Genomic DNA, 24,883 nt, shown 5'->3' on the forward strand with positions numbered 1-24,883 from the left:
GGAAATTGACAGTAACACAGTAATAGTAGGGGACTTTAACACCCCACTTTCACCAATGGACAGATCATCCAAAATGAAAATAAGTAAGGAAACACAAGCTTTAAATGACACATTGGACCAAATAGACTTAATTGATATTTATAGGCCATTCCATCCAAAAGCAGCAGAATACACTTTCTTCTCAAGTGCTCATGGAACATTCTCCAGGATAGATCATATCTTGGGTCTCAAATCAAGCCTTAGTAAATTTTAAAAAATTGAAAATGTATCAAGTATCTTTTCCAACCACAACTATGAGACTAGATATCAATTACAGGAAAAAAACTACAAAAAATACAAACACATGGAGGCTAAACAATACACTACTAAATAACCAAGCAATCACTGAAGAAATCAAAGAGAAAATCAAAAAATACCTAGAAACAAATGACAATGAAAACACGATGACCCAAAACCTATGGGGTGCAGCAAAAGCAGTTCTAACAGGGAAGTTTATAGCAATACAATCTTACCTCAAGAAACAAGAAAAATCTCAAATAAACAGCCTAACGTTACACCTAAAGCAATTAGAGAAAGAAGAAAAAAAAAACAACACCCCAAAGTTAGCAGAAGGAAAGAAATCATAAAAATCAGATCAGAAATAAATGAAAAAGAAATGAAGAAAACAACAGCAAAAATCAATAAAACTAAAAGGTGGTTCTTTGAGAAGATAAACAAAATTGATAAACCATTAGCCAGACTCATCAAGAAAAAAAGGGAGAAGACTCAAATCAACAGAATTAGAAATGAAAAAGGAGAAGTAACAACTGATACTGTAGAAATACAAAGGATCATGAGAGATTACTACAAGCAACTCTATGCCAATAAAATGGACAACCTGGAAGAAATGGACAAATTCTTAGAAAAACACAACCTTCCGAGACTGAACCACGAAGAAATAGAAAATATGAACAGACCAATCAAAAGCACTGAAATTGAAACTGGGATTAAAAATCTTCCAACAAGCAAAAGCCCAGGACCAGATGGCTTCACAGGCGAATTCTATCAAACATTTAGAGAAGAGCTAACACCTATCCTCCTCAAACTCTTCCAAAATATAGCAGAGGGAGGAACACTCCCAAACTCATCCTACCAGGCCATCATCACCCGGATACCAAAACCGGACAAAGATGTCACAAACAAAGGAAACTACAGGCCAATATCACTGATGAACATAGATGCAAATATCCTCAACAAAATACTAGCAAACAGAATTCAACAGCACATTAAAAGGATCATACACCATGATCAAGTGGGGTTTATCCCAGGGATGCAAGGTTTCTTCAATATATGCAAATCAATGAATGTGATACACCACATTAACAAATTAAGGAATAAAAACCATATGATAATCTCAGTAGACTCAGAAACAGCTTTTGACAAATTTCAACACCTATTTATGATAAAAACTCTCCAGAAAATGGGCATAAAGGGAACCTACCTCAACATAATATAGGCCATATATGACAAACCCACAGCCAGCATCGTTCTCAATGGTGAAAAACTGAAACCATTTCCACTAAGATCAGGAACAAGACAAGGTTGCCCCCTCTCACCACCATTATTCAACATAGTTTTGGAATTTTTAGCCACAGCAATCAGACAAGAAAAAGAAATAAAAGGAATCCAAATTAGAAAAGAAGAGGTAAAACTGTCACTGTTTGCAGATGATATGATACTATACATAGAAAATCCTAAAGATGCCACCAGAGAACTACTAGAACTAATCAATGAATTTGGTAAGGTTGCAGGATACAAAATTAATGCACATGAGTGTGGGAGGGAAGGAGACGCAAGAGGGAAGAGATATGGGAATATATGTATATGTATAACTGATTCACCTTGTTATAAAGCAGAAACTAATACACCATTGTAAAGCAATTATACTCCAATAAAGATGTTAAAAAAAATTAATGCACAGATACAGAGTGAAGTAAGTCAGAAAGAGAAAAACAAATACCGTATGCTAACACATATATATGGAATCTAAAAAAAATAAAAAGAACCTAGGTTCTGATGAACATAGGGGCAGGACAGGAATAAAGGTGCAGACGAAGAGAGTGGAGTTGATGACAGGGGGAGGGGGAAGGGTAAGCTGGGACGAAGTGAGAGAGTAACTTTGACATATAGACACTACCATATGTAAAACAGATAGCTAGTGGGAAGCAGCTGCATAGCACAGGGAGATCAGCTCAGTGCTTTGTGACTAGAGGGGTGGGATAGGGAAGGTGGGAGGGAGATGCAAGAAGGAGGGGATATGGGGTTATATGTATACATATAGCTGATTCACTTCATTATACAGCAGAAACTAACACAACATTGTAAAGTAATTATACTCCAATAAAGATGTTAAAAAATAAAAAGATTATCACAAATATTAAATGAGCTAATACAGGGGAGCCTTTCACTCAGCATATACTTGAGTACTGAATAAAGGTTAGCTATTACACAACTGTAATATATTTTATACATCATTTACTATATGTATATATAGTGATTATATATATATATGTAAATATATATGTTTAAATTCTATCTCAAGCTCTATTCCACCTGGCAGCAGAAATTGAGTCCTACTCAATGGAAACCCAGCAGTACAAAGATCCTGTAGTAGATTTGGGACAGTGGCATTAGGAGAAGACACTCACCTTTGGCATCCCTGTCTTTGTGCCTGGCATTTCTGCATTTCTTTTTGCATTCCTGATGTAAGAACCGCACTCTGAAGGCTGGGAGTGTGGCAGGCCCTCACCAATACCTGAAGAGTGGGAAAAGGAGTGGCAAGTGGGAAGTACATCAGCTAATATTTCCTGCCACAACAGAAATATGACTTTACAGTTCCCATGGAGTTTGTGCTTATATATCATCTGGGAGCTGATGACCCTTAAATTGGCATCTACAGTCTGGATGACTCCTCTGACCTCCAGATTCCTATATCCAATTGACACGTGCACTTGAAAGTCAAATAAGCAACTCAAACTGAACAGACCCAGGAGAAGACTCTTGGCTCCCTTGCTCCCACCCCCAACGTTACGAACCCAGTCCTCCTATCTCAGCAAATGGCTCCACAGTTCACCCACCTGCTCAAGCCAGAAACCTAGGACTGATCCTTGAGTCCTCTCTTTCCTTTACCCCCACCTGTATGTCATCTATCAACTGATCCAGTTGGTTCTACCTCCAGAATTCATACCAACTCTGTCCCCTTCTCTCCATCTCTGATGCCACCACCTTACACCCTAGTCTAATTCCCCATCAACCCCGTCAATAGCTTCAGATCTGGTCTCCAGGCTACCCTCTTATCAGCAATAACTCATTCTCTATACAGTGGGATGATCTAATATAAATCATGTTACATCCCAGCTCAAAACTCTCCGTGGAACCCCTTCCCACCTAGAAACCTGCGAAGCCCCCTCCCTGGCCCTGCCATCTCTGACCTTCTCTCACGCCATCTTCCTCCTTCTCTCCACACACACCCACACTGGTTTTCTTTCTGCTTTTCAACATGACAAGCTCATTTCTTCCTTGGGGCCACTTGGGGCTCTTTTCCTGTGCCTTCTCTCAGCAGGCTGGCCTTTAGGACTCAGCTCAGACGCACCGCAGTGCTGAATACCCAAAACTAAACTAGTCTTTTAAGTCAGTTTGTATCACCTTCCCCTCTTTATCACATGGCTTACCATTTCCTGAAGTTAACTTATTTCTCTAGTTGTTTTTATCCCATCACATTCTAAATACATGGCATTTTGTTGTGTTGGCCAAAAAGTTCGTTTGGGTTTTTCTGTAAGATGTTATAGGAAAACCCGAACAAACTTTTTGGCCAAACCAATATGTAGTACTTTACGGTTCCCACAGAACTCACACACACACACCCCTAAGACCCAGGAGAACAGGGATCTTGTCAGGCACGCAAATATTTTTGAATAAATGAATCATCTTATTTGATACTCATATTCCTCTCACTCATTCTCATGCAATTCATATGCAAGGATAAAACTACTTGTAAATCTCTGAAACATAATACGCAATTTCAAACTTCCTTGACTTTACACGGTGGTTCCTTCTGCTGAAATGTCCTTTCTTTGTTCTTGTATTCATCCTTCAAACTCCTGTTTGGGTAAGGAGCACGCAGAGGCATGAGGATGGGAACTGCGGAGGCAGCAAGGCAGGGGAGGGTGGGGCTGTACTGCCCAGCTGGTGAGGTCAGAACTTGGGGCTCGAAGGAAGATCGGAGTCTCTGTAGTGAAATTCTGTCCCAAACCCGGAGCCCTCCCTCTCCTCAAGACAGGAAGCAAAGGCAGGCTGCTTTGAATATCCAACAACCCACTCACCGTCTCCATCTGCACCACGTGCATGTTTTTTAGGGTTCCCAAATTTTACGTATCCAAATAGAACTTGAGATGTAAAAGACAGCTCCAGTCCCCTGCTCAGGCCAAAAGCTGTGGAGACTTTTTTTTTTTTTTTTTTTTTTGCGGTACGTGGGCCTCTCACTGTTGTGGCCTCTCCCGTTGCGGAGCACAGGCTCCGGACGCGCAGGCTCAGCGGCCATGGCTCACGGGCCCAGCCGCTCCGCGGCATGTGGGATCTTCCCGGACCGGGGCACGAGCCCGTGTCCCCTACATCGGCAGGCGGACTCTCAACCACTGCGCCACCAGGGAAGCCCTGTGGAGACATTTTTGATTCCACCCCCCCACACACACACACACACATCCCTCACATCCAATCTGTCAGCAAGTCTGGCCCCTTCTTACCACTCCCCCAACTGTCACCCTAGTCCAAGCCTCATCATCCCTTGACTAGGCCAATGTCATAACTTCTAATTATCTCTCTTCTCCCACCCTTGCCCCTACCCTTCATTCTCTGCAAACAGCCGAGCCATCTTTTTAAAACTTAGACCCTGTCACCCCCTCCTAAAAGCCCTCCAATGGCTTCCCATCATATTTAGACAGCTCAGCAAAACCTTTACCATGCCTACCAGGCCTCCCTACATGCTCTGGCCAGACTCTGGTCACTGGCGACTCCTCCAGCCTCATTTCCTACCATGTTTCCATCTGGAGCACAGCAAGGAGGTCAAAAACACAGATTTTGGAGCAACTCTGTCACCATTGCCTATCTGACATTGGACAAGTTGCCTAATGTCTCTGTGCCTCAGTTTCTGCATCTTGAAAGTGAAGATGACAATACCATTTTACCAAGCTGCTGTAGGATTAAGGGAGTCCTGAGAACGGCCTCCAGCCCATAGCAAGCTTATGTACATGTTTCTGGTTTTAAGTAGTTCGAGGTCTTAACCCTTAAATTTGAAGAAACAAGTGAATATAAAAAAAAAGATTAAGGGGCTTCCCTCGTGGTGCAGTGGTTAAGAATCCGCCTGCCAATTCAGGGGACACGGGTTCCAGCCCTGGTCCGGGAAGATCCCACATGCTGCAGAGCAACGAAGTCCGTGCGCCACAACTACGGAGCCTGCGCTCTAGAGCCCGCGAGCCACAACTACTGAGCCTGTGTCCTCTCTTCTCTGGGTTCAGTGTTGCTGCCCTTCCTGATGAGTTTCTCTCCAATTCTCGTCTCTAATCTTGCCTGACTGTACCCAGCAGAGGAGCTGCCTGAGTCCGGGACGGCAGATAGCTTTCATCTCATGTGCCAGGTTTGATCTGTTGGGAGGAGCAGCCTGGAGCGCCACAGGACAGACAGAGCAGAGATTTATGTTCTCTTCTGCTCTTCCTTCACATTGGCACCTCCGTTTCACTGGGGGAGGGGAGGTGGCAGAGACAGAAGTGGCTCCCCTATAACATACTCCCTTATGACTCCCTTAGGGAAGCTGCTCAGGCTAAACATTTTTATGACTTTATGTGGCTGTGAGTTATCTTGAGTCAATTTTGGAATCTACCTGTTTCCCCATCTTGGTCCTTTCCAGGTAACTCTAAGGAAAAATAATACAGAATTTACAATTGTCACATATATTAGAAAGTTCTGAAATAATGCTCCATTATTTCTCCAAAATTCTAGTTCCAAGTGTTAGAAATGGTTTCCTTTGTTGTTTTTGGTCCTTGTGAAGCCACCACCTATCAAAAACATACCTCCCGGGCTTCCCTGGTGGCGCAGTGGTTGAGAGTCCGCCTGCCAATGCAGGGGACACAGGTTCGTGCCCCGGTCCGGGAAGATCCCGCATGCTGCGGAGCGACTGGGCCCGTGAGCCATGGCCTCTGAGCCTGCACGTTCGGAGCCTCTGCTCCACAGCGGGAGAGGTCACAACAGTGAGAGGCCCACGTACAGAAAAAAAAAAAAAAAAAAAATGCCCCCCAAAACAATGGATAGAATTGCCATAACATGTTGGTATTATCTTCCTAAAACCCCTTCTCTTATTTCAACAGTATAGGTAATAGAGAAGAATGGTGACCCTGAAGTAAATCTACTATTCCACTTGAGGAAAGTCTGTATCCTCACATTTTACTGCAATCGATCCGGACTGGGTGGTGAAAAGAGACCATGCTAAGACTTCTGAAGACAGTCACTCTGTATTTGTTCTAGGTAAATAAGCTTGTGTTCAATTTGTACAGTCTAGTTGGAGTTCAGAGAATGCATCTAAAAGTGATAGATTCGTGCTTTATTTGTTGTATTTTTTCACCTGAGCAAACCCAACATAATCGTCCAGTGAACCACGAGGGTGCTAACTTTGGAAATAACTTTATGACTTTTGAGCCCCATGGTCACCTTGAGATGGTTTTATATTCAGGAGTGTGAATGTAAAAATGTCCAGCCAGGGAATTCCCCAGCGGTCCAGCAGTTAAGACTCCATGCTTCCACTGCAGGGGGCACGGGTTCAATCCCTGGTAGGGGAATTAAGATCCTGCATGCCGCGTGGCGGGTCCCCACCAAAAACAAGATTAAAAATGTCCAGCCACTTGCTCAAGGGTGCATGTTACTGACAACAGCTTCCCACGAGGGCATTTCATTGGCTTGTCACCTTTTTATAATCCGTATCAGAGAAAACAAGATTTTATAAATATATTTCAAAATCCCGATGTATAACTAATGCACTCCCAGCTGTTAACCTCTGATCTGGACCCTTTTTCACTTCTCACTCCTCCTGCACCTTCAATAAATAGTCAAAAAGAAATTCCTGGGTTTGGGTGCAACTATAAAAGGGTAGCACAAGGCAGTGATTGTGGCAGTGGTTACCCAGATCTATGAGATAAAATTGCACAGACCTGAGTATACCCACATGACATGAGTGCATGCGTAAGTGATGGCATCTGAAGAAGCTCTGGAGTCTGGCTATCAGCATGATGGAGATGTCAGTTTCCTGGTTTTGCTATTGTACTGTAGTTATGTGGGATGTCATCACTGGGGGAAGCTGGGGGATAGGCCCATAGGACCATGTACTATTTTTGCAACTTCTTGTGAGAGTATAATTGTTTCAAAATAATAAGTTAAGGGAGCTCCCTGGTGGCCTAGTGGTTAGGATTCTGGGCTTTCACTGCCGTGGCCTGGGTTCCATCCATGGTCGGGGAACTGAGATCCCACAAGCCACAAGGTGTGGCCAATGAATAAATAAATAACAAAATAATAAGTTATAAGTATACTTATTGAGCACCTACTAAGAGCCAGGCACTGTGTTAAGCACTGAGGAGTCAGTGGTATACAATACAATCCTGCCTCCAGAATCTTCACTTCCTTCTGCTTCTGTCTTTTTGCCTCCCAATGTGCACATCTAAAAACATGACTTCCTTTCTCCCTGTTCTTTCCTTGCCAGACTCATCTAATAAATTGTGTGTATCCGATACCTCATTTTCTCTCCAGCCTCCATCTTTCACTATTTAACATTTCAATCTGGTTTCCTACCCCATTATTTTACTACTGTAGCCAGTATCTTCCCCTAGTGTCCCCATTGCACTCACTATTCCTGGAATTGGCTTATAGTTGAAACAAAACAAAACAAAAACCAAACAGGCCAAATCCTCCCTCACTGATTCCGCCATCTCCCATTTACCCAGCTTCAAAATCTCAGTGTTAGTCAGCACACCGTATCACTTCCCTTTCATTACACTTCTAAATCTACTACACACTTTACCATGCTTTCTCTAGACATCCTAAAATGAAGAAATCCTATATCAGGAACAAGCTGAAAATTCATGGACTCTCAGGTAAGCACAGCCAGAAGCAGCCCCAGCCTCCCATTTTCCCACCCCTTCCCCCAGTGTCCCTCTCTGTTCATCCCTTTCTGGTGCCTAGTATCATAAATAAGTTGTGCTGAGGAATTAAGACTCACCTAAGACTTCCAGATCTCAACCTCCGATTACAGAGTCAGCAGTTCTGAGATGGAATTAAGGGCTTTATTTTTAAGTTGCTCCTCAAGTGGGTGATTCTCATGAATATTTATGAATAAGCACAGATTTCCTACCAGAATCAGCACCCCACATGCACACACCAGCACTGACCTTCTTCACTTTCCACAGGACTCTCATGGTCCCTCCCAGAGCCCTCTACCTAAGTTTATTCATAACTTTATCTGTTTTTCCTTAAGGCAGGTGTCCAATATTACAAAAACTTCAGCTGCCACAAAACTCCAATTTACTGCTGGCTTGGAGCCTGGCTTAGGTGTCATTTCCAGAACAAGACACAGTCACACAAAGAGGAAACTGTCTGGAGCCATCTCCACCTCCCTTCAACCATTCCACTCTTTCCTTGCCCAAGTTCACAGCCTCCCACTGAGCTACCCACCCAGACCAGCCTCCCTGCCCAGACCTGTCGGGGTGCAATCCTGCATCACCTCCCCTTCCACGTGACACCTCCTAGCCTGCTGTTAAGCGATCCAATCTGTAAAACAAGATAATGCACCACAAAGAGCGGATGGCCCACAGCTGCTTGGGTCAAGGAGGGTGTGTCATGGAGAGTTGCTTAATCCCGGTGAGATCCTGGCTCTAGGATAAAACTGGAGAAATGGGATGTGTCAGAGGCTCCCTAAACATTTGTCCTTATTTTCCCCTAGCATATACCATCACTGAAGCCCTAACACTTCTTGCAGTACTTGAAACAGCTATTCAGTTGACGAATTTTACCAAGTACCAGGTGTTCAAATGACAGTAAGCTAGAAGACAGTCTCTGCCCTCGGTCTAGTGAGGGAAACAGCCAGTGAAGAAGTAGACAGCGGGCGGGATGAGTGCCATGTTGTCGGGACACGGGCACGGCACTCACAGCAGGCTTGGGGACAGAAGGAGGAGAGGAGGGTTATATAGGAGTTGCTAGGCAAAGGGAAGTCTTGTGGGCGAGGGTATCCTTGTCGGTGTTATGTGCGAGCTGGGGCGGATACAGAGGCGAGAGAATATATTGCTTTTGAGGAACTGAAAGCAATTTATTCTGATGGATGTAAAGAGTTGTGTGTGGGGATGGGAGGGTGTAGCAAGAGATGAAGGAGGAGTGAGATCGTTGAGGCAAAGAATCAAGTTTGACCCTGACGTCACATTCTCTGCCTGGCACATGGGACACAATCACTCACTGATGGATGACCAGAAGCCAGTAGAAATTCCATGGTCAACTGCCCGTGCTGGCCATGAGCATTTAGTCTCAGGGTAACTTCTGGATATGCTGTAGGGCTGTGTATCTTGGGGGCACTGAGAAAGCTCTTTTCTTTTTTCTTTTAAATTAATTAATTTATTTTTGCTGTGTTGGGTCTTCGTTTCTGTGAGAGGGCTTTCTCTAGTTGTGGCAAGCAGGGGCCACTCTTCATCGCGGTGCGCGGGCCTCTCACTATCGCGGCCTCTCTTGTTGCGGAGCACAGGCTCCAGACGCGCAGGCTCAGTAGTTGTGGCTCACGGGCCTAGTTGCTCCGCGGCATGTGGGATCCTCCCAGACCAGGGCTCGAACCCGTGTCCCCTGCATTAGCAGGCAGAATCTCAACCACTGCGCCACCAGGGAAGCCCCAGAAAGCTCTTTTCTTAAAGGACCAAAAAATAAACTTCTGATATATTATTGTTTGTATTTGACTTATGTAGGGTTGTCAACTTTAGCATATAAAAATACAGTATGCCCAGGTGAATTTGAATGCATGGGACATGCACTAAAATATAATTCGTTTTTTATCCGAAATTCAGATTTAACTGGGTGTCCTATATTTTATCTGGCAACCCTACCTAATGATGGGCTTTAGGATGAGTCAACAGAATACGGAAGAAACTGCTTGAGTCAGACACTTCTGGTGGGAGTGGCATCAAATGAGTTGTTTGACGACCAGAGGGCAAAGCAGCCAATTGAATCAACTTTTTACTTTTCACTCAAGGCAATGTTAACATGTGCAGCACAGAGCTGTTTTAAGGTCTGACAGAGTGAAAAGTGAAAATTTGCCTCCATCTTTGAGCCAGACGGCTCCTGGATTCCTTTGCTTGGAAATGTCAGGACACCAAAGGCAAAGAGAAAGGGTTTCTCTGCCTTTTCTGTTCTGGTCAACGGTGCACTCTCACTAGGTATCACCCACACGACTCTGCCTGAAGGCCGAAAGCTTGACTTTCCTGAGCTGGCTTAGACTGAGGACCAAAGAACAGAGGAAGTGGGTGTGCAGCCCCTATGAACCTCTGCAAAGAATCTCAGCACTTTACTCCAAGGTGTCCTGATCCAGTATTACTTCTTCATGGGCAGCAACTTCCAAGATGAAATCAGTCTCAAACTCCACCCAAGCCAAGTATAATCTGCACCCATGAAGTCCCTTTTAAACCTCACCCAGAAAAGGTCCCAAGCAAATTCCAGTAGATTCTAATAGAACCTATAGCAGGGAATTTACATATATTGTTTGTTGTTTCTTTGTGAAAATATGCCAGCGTCTTACAGGGAAGGGGAACACAGAGGCTGTTGACATTACTGGTTCAGGAGCCAAGATTATTCAATTAATATTCTCTAATCCCATAAGAAAGCAAAAGCATTACATTGCCGAACCAGGGCAAGTTTAACTTCCCGATGGGGGTTTCTGAGTTTTACACACGCACCATCTCCCAGCACTTCCACAGCAATAATATAACACGAGTCCAGAATCCATTGTCCACAACCCTGAATTCAACAGGCTTTTTCATACTCGTTGGGACGCAGACTCTGATCTAACTGGCATGAGGCTTTTTGTAGTCTTCATGGGTCCCACTCAGCGTGAATATACATATGGCTCACTGCAGAAACGGTGTTTGATTGCAAACACTAGCCCCACCTGGAGGGCGACTGTACTATGTTTCTAAAATCCAGAAAACGTTGCATTCAGAAATGCATCGGGGCTTTCAGATAAAGCAGTGTAGTGTGGGTCTGTAGGGATTTCTTCTCCCCTTTCATCAGTTAGCTCATTTATATGCAAAAAAGTAGAACAACTCTCTAAGCAGGAAATCTTGGTGGGAGACTCCAGAAAACTACTTACTTGTTATCAGTATCCGAAGAAGAAACCAGTGGAAAGCAGAGCGGCCTGGGCCCCTCTTCTCTTTGACTCCCTTCCTTCCGGTCCACCTCACAGGCATGAAGTATGGTTGCAGGGGAGGAGGCTGCGGTGCCTGCACCGTCATGGTGTCAAGATACAACCCCGAGACCAAGAAGATCCAGTATCCTTTGTGTTGGCCCCAGCACTTCTGGAAAGAGTGCAGGGCCTCCACTTCCTGTCCATATGTCCCCTCTCCTCTCTCTAGGTGTCCATCGCGCTCACACAGCCTCCAGGCCTGCTCTCCTGCAACGTCCCAAGCTCCAGATCTTTCCCATGGACTTTCTTCCCATCAGAGTATATCTGTCCTGTGTGCCAATCTCTCAGGGCCATGCTCTCCATTGCTGTACAGCTACTTCCTTTGCTTTTGAGCAGGAGATCTCAGAGTGGGAGCCAGGCAACAATGCCTTTAACACAAAGAGGTGATACATTGTCCTGGCAGAAGAGTTAGGTCAACATACACTAGAAGAGTTATTCCCCTGGAAGGGCTGAGTGAGACCTCAAACCATGCTACATGATTGAGCATTTTAGGTCACCTTGACCTAAAATGTAAATTTGCTCACTAATTGAATGTGGTGGGGGAGTTGTCTAGCATGATTCCCAAGTTTTTCTGTTAGGTCCCTGGGTGATGCTGTTCACAGATTAGGAAGAGGAGAAGCAGAGGAGGGAAAAGGAGTGAGTTTAGCTTTGGACGCATTGCATTGCAGTAATTATGGGACACCTGAGAGGGTTGTCCACAGGTATCTATGTCGACAGGTCTGTTATTCAGAGGAGAGGTCTAACCCAGAGCTATAGTTTATTCGACTTTATCAACATAAATACTAAAAATGATAATAAAAATAGCTAACATTTATTAAACGTGAGGCACTGTTCAAAGTAGTTTACATATTTATCATATTCAGTCCCCAAAACAACACTGAGATAGGCTTGAGTATCACTCATACTGAAAAAAGCAGAAACGGAGGCAAGAGGGTTAAATAACTTGTCAATGTCATGAGGGCCAGTTAGTGGTGAAGGCAAGTTTTCAGCCCTGGTTGTCTGGAATATAGCAGGAACCAGAGAAGAGCTTCTAAGTGCAGGACACTGTAGAACAACAGACAGGGAAATGGGCAAAGAAAGACACCCTCACAAAGGAGACCAAGAGGAGCAACTAGACGAGAAAGTTCCAAGATGGTAGAAGTGCAATAGTATGAAACTCCAGGGAGTGGCCCAGAGCCATTAGATTGCTCCCAGAGCATTGTCAGCAGGGACGTGGGGCTAGAAGGCGAGGTACAGACGGTGAGGTACAGACAGGAGTGACTGGAGGGCCAGGAAGTCTTGGACAGCTTTTGAAGAAACTTGACTAAGAAGGGGAGAAAGATGGGCTATTAGGTGAAGAGAGACAATGATTTGGGGATATTTTTTAGCACAACAAACACTTGAACTTTACTTTTAAATTCAAGGGAATTTAGGGAAATGAGACCCTAGAAAGGAAGAGCTTAGGAAGGCAATTGATAATGGAGCGAGTCCATGGGGAGACAAGAATAGATGGGAAGCAAGATTTTTTTTTTTTTTTTTTTTTGCGGTACGCGGGCCTCTCACTGTGTGGCCTCTCCCGTGGCGGAGCACAGGCTCCGGACCTGCAGGCTCAGCGGCCATGGCTCACGGGCCCAGCCGCTCCACGGCATGTGGGATCCTCCCGGACCGGGGCACGAACCTGCGTCCCCTGCATTGGTAGGCGGACTCTCAACCACTGCGCCACCAGCAGAAACTAACACACCATTGTAAAGCAATTATACTCCAATAAATATGTAAATAAATAAATATAATAATAATTTTTTTTAATTTTAAATAATAAAAAATAAAACGTTAAAAAAAAGAAAGAATAGATGGGATCCAGAGCACAGGGGAGGAGGTGGGGGGATTCCTCACCCTCCCGGCCTGGAATGGGGATGAGGCTGACTGCAGTTATAGATGAGTAGGGATGGGCTGGGTGGTGATGGGAACTCTTGCCTCTATTTCCTGGAGGAGGCATAAGGGTAAGACAGGAGAGCAATGAACACTGGAAAATTTGAGAGAAAAAAGGAGAGCGAGATAACATTAAGAGGAAGTAAGCTTAATGGGGGAGGGGGACTGGAAGACACAAAAAACATAACTGCACAGTGAACCCAGGGTCCACTTTTGCTCTGTACACCAAGCACTCTTCCAAGAGACTAAATTGGACTGATGAAGCCTGGACCCTATTCCCAACCAGTGAGATGAGAATCTAGTGCTAACACATCTGCCGTGTCATCAGTACAGACTCTAGTGTGGGAGAGATGGTGAAGACAAGGGCATAAACTCATGGCTTCCAAACTTGGCCATACATCTGAATCAGCTGAGGAGTTTTGAAAAGTGATGGAGTGATTGCATCCCAGAGATTCTGGTTTAATTAGGCTGGCGTGCAATCAGAGTATTTGTATTTTTAAAAACTTCACACAGTTGAGAATCACTGGGGTAAATTACCCCATGGTGGTTTACATAAGTCAGTATATCATCTTATGATGAGTAAAAAGGTTTCTTTCCCTGAAATGAGAAAAATAAATGGAGAGTGAGTGTCTCTTGGAGGTCCTACACAAAACTCATTGTTCTTTTTTTCCATTTCTCTCTACCATTCTACTCCAGCCATATGTAAGTCCTTTCTTTCTTTTTTTTTTTTTTTTTGCGGTACGCGGGCCTCTCACTGTTGTGGCCTCTCCCGTTGCGGAGCACAGGCTCCGGATGCGCAGGCTCAGCGGCCATGGCTCACGGGCCCAGCCGCTCCGCGGCATGTGGGATCTTCCCGGACCGGGGCACGAACCTGTGTCCCCTGCATCGGCAGGCGGACTCTCAACCACTGCGCCACCAGGGAAGCCCTATTATTATTTTTTGAGATTTTTATTTTTTGGCTGCGATGGGTCTTTGTTGCTATACGCGGGCTTTCTCTAGCTGTGGTGAGCGGGGGCTACTCTTCATTGCGGTGCGTGGGCTTCTCATTGCAGTGGCTTCTCTCGTTGCGGAGCACGGGCTGTAAGCACAAGGGCTTCAATAGTTGCGGCACACAGGCTCAGTAGTTGTGGCACACGGGCTTAGTTGCTCCACGCCATGTGGGATCTTCCCGGACCAAGGCTCGAACCCGTGTCCCCTGCATTGTTAGGCAGATTCTTATCCACTGCACCACCAGGGAAGTCCTTCCACTTCCATTTTTAAGTGTGTATTTACATAATAACAAAAACTATTAGTTTTTCAATATTTATATTATATCCAATCACTAAATCGAGTTTTCTTCTCTTCCAATGTTTATATCAACTTATACAAGTTATCTCATTTTTCTGTTATTTTACTACATCTGTTATAACCTCCAAGGCAGTGTTATCCAATTAGGGTAAGAAAGGGCATCCCTAGCTAATCCTTGATTTTAATTGAATTTTTTTATTTTTGCCTATAAGGATAATATTAATTATTATTTTTTGTAAATACACTTATTCACTAGTTTCTTCCTGTTCTCTTTGAGTTAGAGTATTTCTTAGGAATGTCTGCTGAATTTTACCAAGTAACTTAATAGCATTTATCAATTTGATTAATTTTGATCCTTTATTTTCTTGATGTAACAAACTAAGTTAAATTTTAAAATGTGATAAATTTCTGATATTGAACTGCATGTGTGTCCCAGAAACAAGCCTTACTTCGTGTATTATCCCTTAGTGCATTGCTGGATCCTATTTACTAATATTTTATTTAGAATTTTTGTGTCTACATTCATAAGCAGAACTATTCTACAATTTTTTGTACTGTCTGAGTTGGGTTTCGTTGTTAACATTTTGCTAGGTTTATAAGATGAACTGGCGATAATTTCTATTGTATACGACCTGGGAGAGTTTAAATAACATTGGCATTATCTTAATAATTATGTAAAATTCATCTGTAAATACATTTGTTCCTGGTGCTTTGTTCAGTGATAGAGCTTTAATCTTTGCCATTCTCTTCCATAATAAGTTGTCTTGTTGTTTACATTTGCCTGTTATGTCTTTCACCCATCTACGTTTCATCCTTTCTTTTTCACTTTAAACATGTTTCTTAGTATATGTATATATTTTTTTGGGGGGGGGAGGGTGGGTATTTTTCTAATCCAATCTGCTAGTCATTATTTTTAAGTAGTAATAGTTATTTCATTTCTATATCTTATAATTATCTAAAATGTTTAATTTTTCTATTTATTTATACATATATAACAAATAATATAATGTCACATATTTATATAATTCAGGCTTCCTCTCCTCTTCACATTTCTCAATGGGGTTGTTTTCTGTTTGATCCTTCTCAGGTGGTAAGGTGGTTGTTACCCTGGCAGTAATACTTAGCTCCACCCACAGGGTATCTATTGCCCTTCTCTCCTCTCAGAAACCAAACCTGCAGCTGCTAGTCTCCCACCCTCTGTCGTCCACGTGGCAGCGAGAAGTTTGACACCAGGCTGAATTTTTTTCCTTCATAGAAAACTTGATCTTTCAACCTAGTACCTTGTAAGAAATTCTTTGTATCCTTGGAGTAGGAAAATGGTGTCAGGAGATGTCAGATGGGTGTCTTTCTCTTCAATCCAGCCTGGAACTTGAGGAGAATTTCCAATCTCTAGACTCAGATCTCTCTTCAGCTCACAGAGAGTGTCTTCCTTGGTGTTCCCTGGCTTGTAGACACATCTCCCCAGTCTTCCTCCATCGACTGAATTGCTTGTTAGTTGGTCGGTTGGTTTTTCTCTTGAGAAAGTCTTGGGGGCAGGGGTTGTCTTAGTCCATTGGGTACTGTAACAAAATACTACCAGGTGGCTTACAAACAACAAGCATTTATTTCTTATAGTTCTGGAGGCCAGAAGTCCAAGGTCAAGGCACCAGAGAGCTGGTGTCCAGTGAGCACCTGCTGCCTGGTTCATAGACTGCTGTCTTCTAACTGTGCCCTCACTTGGTAGAAGGAGCCAGGGAGCTCTCTGGGGTCCCTTTTATAAGGGCACTATATGAGGGCTCTGCCCTCATGACCTCATCACCTCCGAAAGCCCCACACCTCCTAATACCATCATCTTGCGGGTTAGGAGTCAACATATGAATTTGGGGGGACACAAACGTTCAGACCATAGCATTCCACCCCTGCCCCACAGAATTCATGTCCTTCTTTCATGCAGGCAAACTGCTACACAGAAAATAAAACATGCTATGTGCTTTCAAAATACAATGGTGGGACAGGCATAGAATAGCCATTTCCATTGCAAAAGGAAGAAATAGGAAAGAAGAAAAGGATGGCGGGTCCAGAGATGTCCAAATCCTTAAGACTCCAGGATAATTCCCTTTGGCTAGATGCTCTAGAATAACCCCCTTTGGCTAGATGCTCTAGAATAATCCCCTTTGGCTAGATGCTCTAGAATAACCTCCTTTGGCTAGATGCTCTAGAATAACCCCCTTTGGCTAGATGCTCTAGAACAATGCCCTTTGGCTAGATGCTCTAGAATAACCCCCTTTGGCTAGCTGCTCTAGAATAATCCCCTTTGGCTAGCTGCTCTAGAATAATCCCCTTTGGCTAGATGCTCTAGAATAATCCCCTTTGGCTAGCTGCTCTAGAATAATCCCCTTTGGCTAGCTGCTCTAGAATAATCCCCTTTGGCTAGCTGCTCTAGAATAATCCCCTTTGGCTAGATGCTCTAGAATAACCCCCTTTGGCTAGATGCTCTAGAATAACCCCCTTTGGCTAGATGCTCTAGAACAATGCCCTTTGGCTAGATGCTCTAGAATAACCCCCTTTGGCTAGCTGCTCTAGAATAATCCCCTTTGGCTAGCTGCTCTAGAATAATCCCCTTTGGCTAGATGCTCTAGAACAATCCCCTTTGGCTAGATGCTCTGGAATAATCCCCTTTGGCTAGATGCTCTAGAATAACCCCCTTTGGCTAGATGCTCTAGAACAATCCCCTTTGGCTAGATGCTCTAGAATAACCCCCTTTGGCTAGATGCTCTAGAATAACCCCCTTTGGCTAGATGCTCTAGAACAATCCCCTTTGGCTAGATGCTCTAGAATAACCCCCTTTGGCTAGATGCTCTAGAAGCTTCCAGGCCCACTGGGGCTATGACCTGCCTTCAGGAGCCGCTGGGACTGACTTCAGGGTCCCACCCCGTCAGCTCTGCTGGGCAGAAGTTGGGCCCAATGCCTCTGCTGGGCATTGCCCTGGAGGGGGCTGTCTACCATGGTCCTGCCCCAGGCTGTTCTCTGCTTGGTGGCCAGCACAGCTCCAGGTGGCTCCATTCCTCAACAACAGGCAGAGGTAGCCACGCCCCAGCTGGTACACTCAGCAGGCAGGTGGAGGCTGTGCAGCTTGGACCAGCCAAAGGCCCTCACCTAACCAGTTGGACAGGAAGTGGAGCCCGCAGTGCGGGCACAAGGCAGCAGCAGCCCCTCCTTTGAAATCATTCTGCCTCCCAGGCCCTTGCACACTGGGCCTCTGATGGAAGGGGCAGCCCTAATGAGGGCTGCACTTCAAGGATCTTTTTTTTTTTAATTCAAATTGACAGCTGTCACCTCCGACAGCTCCCTTTTGCTGAGTGTGCTCTATTTTGAATAATTGTCCCTCTAACTCTTGGGTCTGTATGAGTTGCCAAGGGCTGCGCTAACAAATTACCACACGCTGGCTGGTTTAAAACAACAGAAATGTATCCTCTCACTGTTCTGAAGGCTGGAAGTCTGAAATCAAAGTGTCAACAGGGCCATACTTCCTCTGAATGCTCAGGGAAGGAGTGTCCCTTGCCTCTCGCTAGCTTGCAGTGGTTGTCAGCAATGCTTGGTATTCCCTGTTTATAGACACATCACTGCAATCCCTGCCTCCATGTCTATCTTCCCTCCGTGTATGTCTGTCTGTCTCCAAATCTCCCTCTCCCTATAAGGGCCCTTATAGGGCCCACTCTAATCCCGTGTGACTTCACCTTAATTTGACTGCATCTATAAAGACCCAGTTTCCAAATAAGATCACATTGGGAAATTCATGCAGCTCAATCTGCCACAGGCCCCCTTGAATATATTTGCCAGCTTACTGGGCTCCAACCTAGTTACTGGAGTACCCTAAGAAGCACCAGGCTACAGAAGCCAAAGTGATCCTGATTCACCCGGTGGGCTGGCAGGGCAGAAGCAGGAAGCCTGCCAGCACCCTTCTAAGGAAACTGAGGAAGACTCACAGCCTTACAGCTCCCTTGACTCCCCTCATACTCGCCCAGACCATTGGGAAGGAAGGGCTTGGGTGGCCCATGTGGCACACCTGCACCCCAAAGGACCAAACTCTCCTCCAGATTCACAGTTCTCAAAGTGCAGATTTCCAGGTTCTTCCCCCAGCCTGGAACCTCTCCCCACACACAGCCCAGGCCTCACTGGCACTCAGCTTCCCACAAGCCCAGCAGCCACCTGGCTCCACAGAGGCTGGAAGATTGGAGCTGGGAGGGGCAGGGGAGGGACCTCACAGTCAAAGAGAATGGAGCGCCTGGAACATAGACATGTAATGACCAACCTAAGGTCATTTAATGACCAACCTAGGGTTCCTAAAAGCACCCTCTGTTGGTCTGCTTGCCAGTGTTCCATCTTCAGGTTTTGAGGAGCTCGCAACAGAAGGCAGCACCCCAGGGACACAGAAGTAGTGGCAAGTACTTTTCCATTTACATCAGCAGGCAAGACTGGTTACATTTTTTTTTCCCAGAAAGAAGTTCATTTGAATTGTTGGGGAGGGGTGTCATTTCCAATGTGAATTCTTTCCCTGGGTGACAGGGATTCTTTGATGTAACTCATAAGACCTTTTTCATAACAAACATACAAGCACCTGGGTCAATAGATGTGGCATTTCTCTCACCCACCGGAACAACCCATTTAAAAGGAAAGAAATTAAAAAAAAAAAAAGGCAGTGGTTGCTTTTTTCCTGTTGTCTTGAACGAGATCTGAGAATCAGAAAAACTTGGCAGAGACAACCTCCTACCTTCCTACTGTGAACAACCTTTGTTCCCTCTGCCATGAGGGATCTTTACACTCAGCTCCCCAGAGCCCTGAGGGTTTCCGAAGGAGAGAAAACCAGAGGACTTCAGGCCTCACCCATAGCCCTCCAGGATAAGCAGTAACCGTCTTAATAATTTGTTTACACTTCACAAGATACCATTCAAGCAAAACTTTCCCTGCTGAAACGTGTTTGAAAAACACTTCTTTAAAGCCATTCAAGGTCAGTTTCCAGTTTCCCAGCAATGAATGTATTTGGTTCCCTAATCCATAGTACTTATATCTTCCAACTCTAATACCGTAATCTGACTTTAGTACTCTAAAAGTGATCTTCTCCAGTAAATGCTTGTGTTTTATATTGACTCTGAAGGAGTTACTCCTATAAATATTTTGAAACACCATGATTTATGCTTTTCGTTGGCAGTATCCGCGCTCCAATAAATGGGAATCGTGTGCTCTTTGTGATCACTGGCTGCTCTGTTTTAAGGAGCAGAGTGAAGGAATTCCCTGGAAGTCCAGTGGTTAGGACTCCATGCTTCCACTGCCAGGGGCAGAGGCAAAACAAACAAAAAAAAAACACAAGGGCAGAATAAGATGGTGAACAGACTGTGTGGACCCTTAAACAATCCCTGCGTCGGTTTTCCCCTAAGTGGAAGCAGCCAGAGGAAGGGCCTCCGTCTCCACATGCCACTCTCCCTCTCCCCCAGCCTGCCTCCCCTCCATTCCCAATTCTCTTGGAATCAACTCCTAGTCATCTTGCGGGCCTACATGTCCCTTCCTCAGGGCAGCCTTCTCTGATCCCTCTCCCCAGACAAAGCTAATTCCCCTGTTCTATGTTTCTCACAATGGTTGATATTTAATTACATGTTAATTGTCTCTCTTACTAACTATAAACTCTTCAGAGGAAGAAAACATGTAGATCTTATTTTCCACTGTGCCTCTACCACTTAGCATAGTGCCTGGTGCAAGGTAGATGCTTAATAACTGCTGGGCCAATGAATGAATGATCACTAATGCCTCCTTCATTTAAAGTATTTGGGGTAATAAGTCAAGCATTCATGAATCCCTGCAATGAACAAGTTGTCATCCATGCTGAGCATGGTGGGGGAAACAACCAGCTGCTTAACCTCCAGGAGCTTATTACCTAATTGGGAAAATGAGACACGAACATTGATAAGCCAACAAACTATTAGTAGCAGATTAGAGACTGGTATCCTGGTTTATTAAGTAGAAAGTAAAGAAGCAATTGGTTGGATCTGCAGATGCCTTTGGAATTGAGAGAAAGCAGTGAAGGGAGGTTTGATGCTGCTTTTGATGGTAAATAGAGAAGGAGGGAAGATACAAGGACAAACAACCACAGCTGGACAGGAACAGGGTTGCTATCACTGCAGCATGGAAGAGCCTTCTCTGGTCACTTAACAGGTACTCATTGGGCATCTATTCTGTGGTCGGCACCATTCCAGGCCTGGGATACAGTGGTGCCCTCAGGGAGCTTACATTCTAGTGGAGAAAGCAAATACCAGGTGAAGAAGCATCCACGTCAGGTAGGACTGAGTGCCATGAAGAAAACGAAACAGAGCTGTTAGGAGAGTGACGGACATGCTCCTTCAGACGGGGTGGTCAGGGAAGAGCTCAGACCCAAGTACCAAGAAGGCACAGACATGCCAGCATCTGAGAGAAGAGAAGTCGAGGCGGAACGGGTAACATGCACCAAGGCCTAGGACAGGAACGAACTCAGCACATTCAAGAAGCAGGGAAAGGCCAGTGTGGCAGAGACGACGACCAAGGGAGAAAGCGGTGAAGCTGCGCTCAGAGAGGTGGGCCCCAGTTTATTTATCTGTTGAGTGGTTACCTAGACTGGATCACTATTTTCCAATGGAATAATCCTGTGGGCCAGGAGGAAGGAGGAAGGGCATCAAGGTGCTGGGTGGATGCAACACCCTACACCTCCACTTCAGGGCACAGACTGGACTTGTCCATGCAATTTCCTATGAGGAGACATTTCTGCAGCTAGAATAAGAAAAGCGTTGGGGCAAGTGGGAGGTCTCCGAAAGCCCACTGCTAGCTCTCCATGAGAAGGAGGAAGTGCATCCAGGACATGCCCCTGGGGCGGAAGCAGCACGCAGAGTGGGTTTAAGTTTAAACAGTTGTTTATGGTTTTCACACTGAAGAGGTGTGGGCTATTCACGAGCAAGCTTCAAAGCCAGGATTGGTGGGAGGCAAAGTGAGGCATGAGCTAGGAGGCGGGGCCACACAGGTGCCCTTGACTTAAAAGGCCACGGAGCAAGGGAGTCTCCACCCCCTGCCCTGCTCTCTGGGGCTCCAGGCTGTCCGCTTCCACACAGGGAGAGATTTCAGTTGCTCGGACCTAAATCCTTTCTGCTCATTTCTGCAGCTGGTACCAAAGAGCATTCTCCCATTTGGAGCTGGAAGGTGAAACTTTATCTACGGGTGCAATGCCTTGCCCATCGAGATCGGATGAATTGGTTTTCTTTGTGAATGGGTGGAGGGTAAGGGTTGGGTATCACTACCATAGTTTGCAGAGACAACAGGAAACTTCTAATGTGAGGAGAGCACTTGTGGCCTGTTTGGGTTGAGACCGCTCCAATCAGGAACAAGAACCATAGGCTGGGAACCAGGCTAATGTGGCCCGTTATCCAGTCCGCCCAGGCTCGGCCTCTGGGAATGTGGGGAGGCGGTAAAGCATTGGGGGTAATGGCACGTGCCTCGGTGTCAGACAGACTTGGTTCCAAGCCGGCTCTGCCTTTTACTGGACAAGTTTCTACAAGTTACTTCACCTCCCTGAGCCTCAGGGTGCCCGTCCTTATGGCTATTGTAAAGATTAAGAGAGAGACGCTTCTTTCATTGATTAGGAACCTCTTAAATTCTTATACGAGGCCCTTAGCACTGGGCCTGATATACCGGAGGCCCTCTATTCTAGCAACATATACCGATTCTCAAACTCAGGAGGATAAGAAATGGAGCGCTCTTTATTTTTCTATTTTTTGAACTTAATTTTCCTGTTGAGTCTCCATTATACAGAATTAGTTGACGTGTAATTGCAGTCAATTTCCAGGCCCCCCCTTTCCCTGAGTTGCAGTTGAATTGCAGGAGGAAACTCTACAACACTTTTCCCTGGCAGCCACCCCTCCAGGCCTCACCATCAGTCCACACAGGCCACTAGTTAACCCTCAGTGCCTTCTGCCGGGCCTGTTCCTCTCATGCATCTCTCAAGGGACCATTCTGTGCTCCAAGGCATGCAGCTTCTCTGGGGTCTTGCCACCTCTCCTCCAGGGCCCCTCAGCCTTCCCATCCCATGAGCTTAGCTGGAATTTGGTCAGGTACCTCCACCCCTGCCCCATGTGGGGGCTTGGCCCAAGGAAGGAGATAGAGCAGAGCCTCTACCTTCTCATGACTTTGGTTTTAACTCTCTCTCCCGTATCCAGTCTCCACTGCCAGCAGACACCAAACATTCTTCCAAAACTCTCACTTACAAGCTGAGTCCTTACTCGCTTGTTCCACTGGCTAGGGCTTTGGAGGCTCCTTCCTCTATTTTCTGTCCCGCATCCCTTCTGAGTCATGAGTCCAGAATGAAGTGGCTGCAGCCCGGACAGGGAATAAGTCAAGGGTTAGAGGAAACACAGGTTGTGCGGTAGGGGTGGAATCAGCTAGATTATAAAAATATTATCCAACCACATTCTCATTAAGTGCTTTCAAAAGACCTGGGGGACTTCCCTGGTGGCGCAGTGGTTAAGACTGCACGCTTCCAATGCTGGGGGACCGGGTTCAATCCCTGGTCAAGCAAATAGACCCCACATGCATGCCACAACTAAGGAGCCTGCATGCCACCACTAAGACCCTGGGCAACCAAATAAATAAATAAATAAATATTCAAAAGACCTGGGATGAAAGTAAGGGCAGGCAGATGAGGGCTGCTTCTTTCATTGATAGCAGCCCCTAGAGATCCAGAAAGCTCTTGAATTGTAATATCTCAACTTGGAAGCATCTTCCTGTACTATTTTATTCTTTGAGGTCTACACAAGTTCATGTTTTTCTTCTGGGGAGGAAGAAGAACCAAACATGAATGGCCCACTGTAGCTTCCTTTCCTCTGTTGCAACAAAATGGCTGGAGGTGTTTACAGGACACCCAAAGAAAAAGTGAAAGGAAATAAGCAAATGGGAAGGAAGCAGCAAAGAAGCTCCCTCCATGGCTTTAGAGTGCCAAAGCCCGCAGTTTTCAAGGTGAGGGAGGGAGGAATTCCAGTGTTCTCCCAGAGCCTCCCTGGGTCCTGAGCTGGGGCCACAAGGCTCACCATTGGCCACGCTGCTAGTAGCACATTCAGGGACCACTCCAGGATGGTAGCAACTCCCTCACTTCCCCTTTCTGCCACCAAGTCTTAGGATCCCGGATGTCATCAAACATACTCCCCACAGGAGGTGTCTCAGAGGTGCCAGAATAGAAACCCTTACTATTCAGCCTCCTTCCCTCAAGGACCCTTCACACTTACATACACAGACACACACACACACACACACACACACACACACACAGCATCCAAGTCCTTCCCCAGTTTGAAGTAGTTCAAGGGTACAGAATACTGGGTTGAAAGACTCCACAAAATTAGATAGTAGAGCAAACGTGAAGAATTTAAGTGCCAGGGGCATTTTTTGTTTTATAGCTCTCTCTATTTTTTTTTATAGCTCTCTATCTTATAGCTCTCTCTAAACTGTGTTAGTTTCTGTTGTACAACAAGTGAATCAGCCATACACATACATATATCCCCATATCCCCTCTCTTCTGAGCCTCCCTCCCACCCTCCCTATCCCACCCCTCTAGGTCGTCACAAAGCACCGAGCTGATTTCCCTGTGCTATGCTGCTGCTTCCCACTAGCTAACCAAAGCAATCTACAGATTCATTGCAATCCCTATCAAACTACCAATGGCATTCTTCACAGAACTAGAACAAAAAATTTTACAATTCCTATAGAAACAAAAAGACCCCGAATAGCCAAAGCAATCTTGAGAAAGAAAAATGGAGCTGGAGGAATCAGGCTCCCTGACTTCAAACTATACTACAAAGCTACAGTAATCAAGAGAGTATGGTACTGGCACAAAAACAGAAATACAGATCAATGGTACAGGATAGAAAGCCCAGAGATAAACCCACGCACCTATGGTCACCTAATTTATGACAAAGGAGGCAAGAACATACAATGCAGAAAAGAAAACCTCTTCAATAAGTGGTGCTGGGAAAACTGGACAGCTACATGTAAAAGAATGAAATTAGAACACTCCCTAACACCGTATACAAAAATAAACTCCAAATGGACTAAAGATCTAAATGTAAGACCAGACACTATAAAACTCTTAGAGGAAAGCACAGGGGCATCTTTACCCAGTGGTGGTTCCCAACT

At 45.2% G+C, this 24,883-nt stretch overlaps 1 protein-coding gene across 1 annotated transcript in view; it reads left to right on the forward strand.

Moving 5' to 3' along the window:
* Window positions 1–21,924: 21,924 nt before the first annotated feature.
* LOC309963293 (aldehyde oxidase 2-like) overlaps window positions 21,925–24,883 on the forward strand; it is a gene marked incomplete at both ends in the record, with an annotated part of 100,802 nt that continues 97,843 nt past the window's right edge. The window contains 1 exon segment of the mRNA XM_082841587.1: window positions 21,925–21,978. Coding sequence (XP_082697713.1) covers window positions 21,925–21,978 — 54 coding nt within the window.

Source organism: Leucopleurus acutus, assembly GCF_964270905.1.
Source record: "Leucopleurus acutus genome assembly, chromosome: 6".
Lineage (NCBI taxonomy): Eukaryota > Metazoa > Chordata > Mammalia > Artiodactyla > Delphinidae > Leucopleurus > Leucopleurus acutus.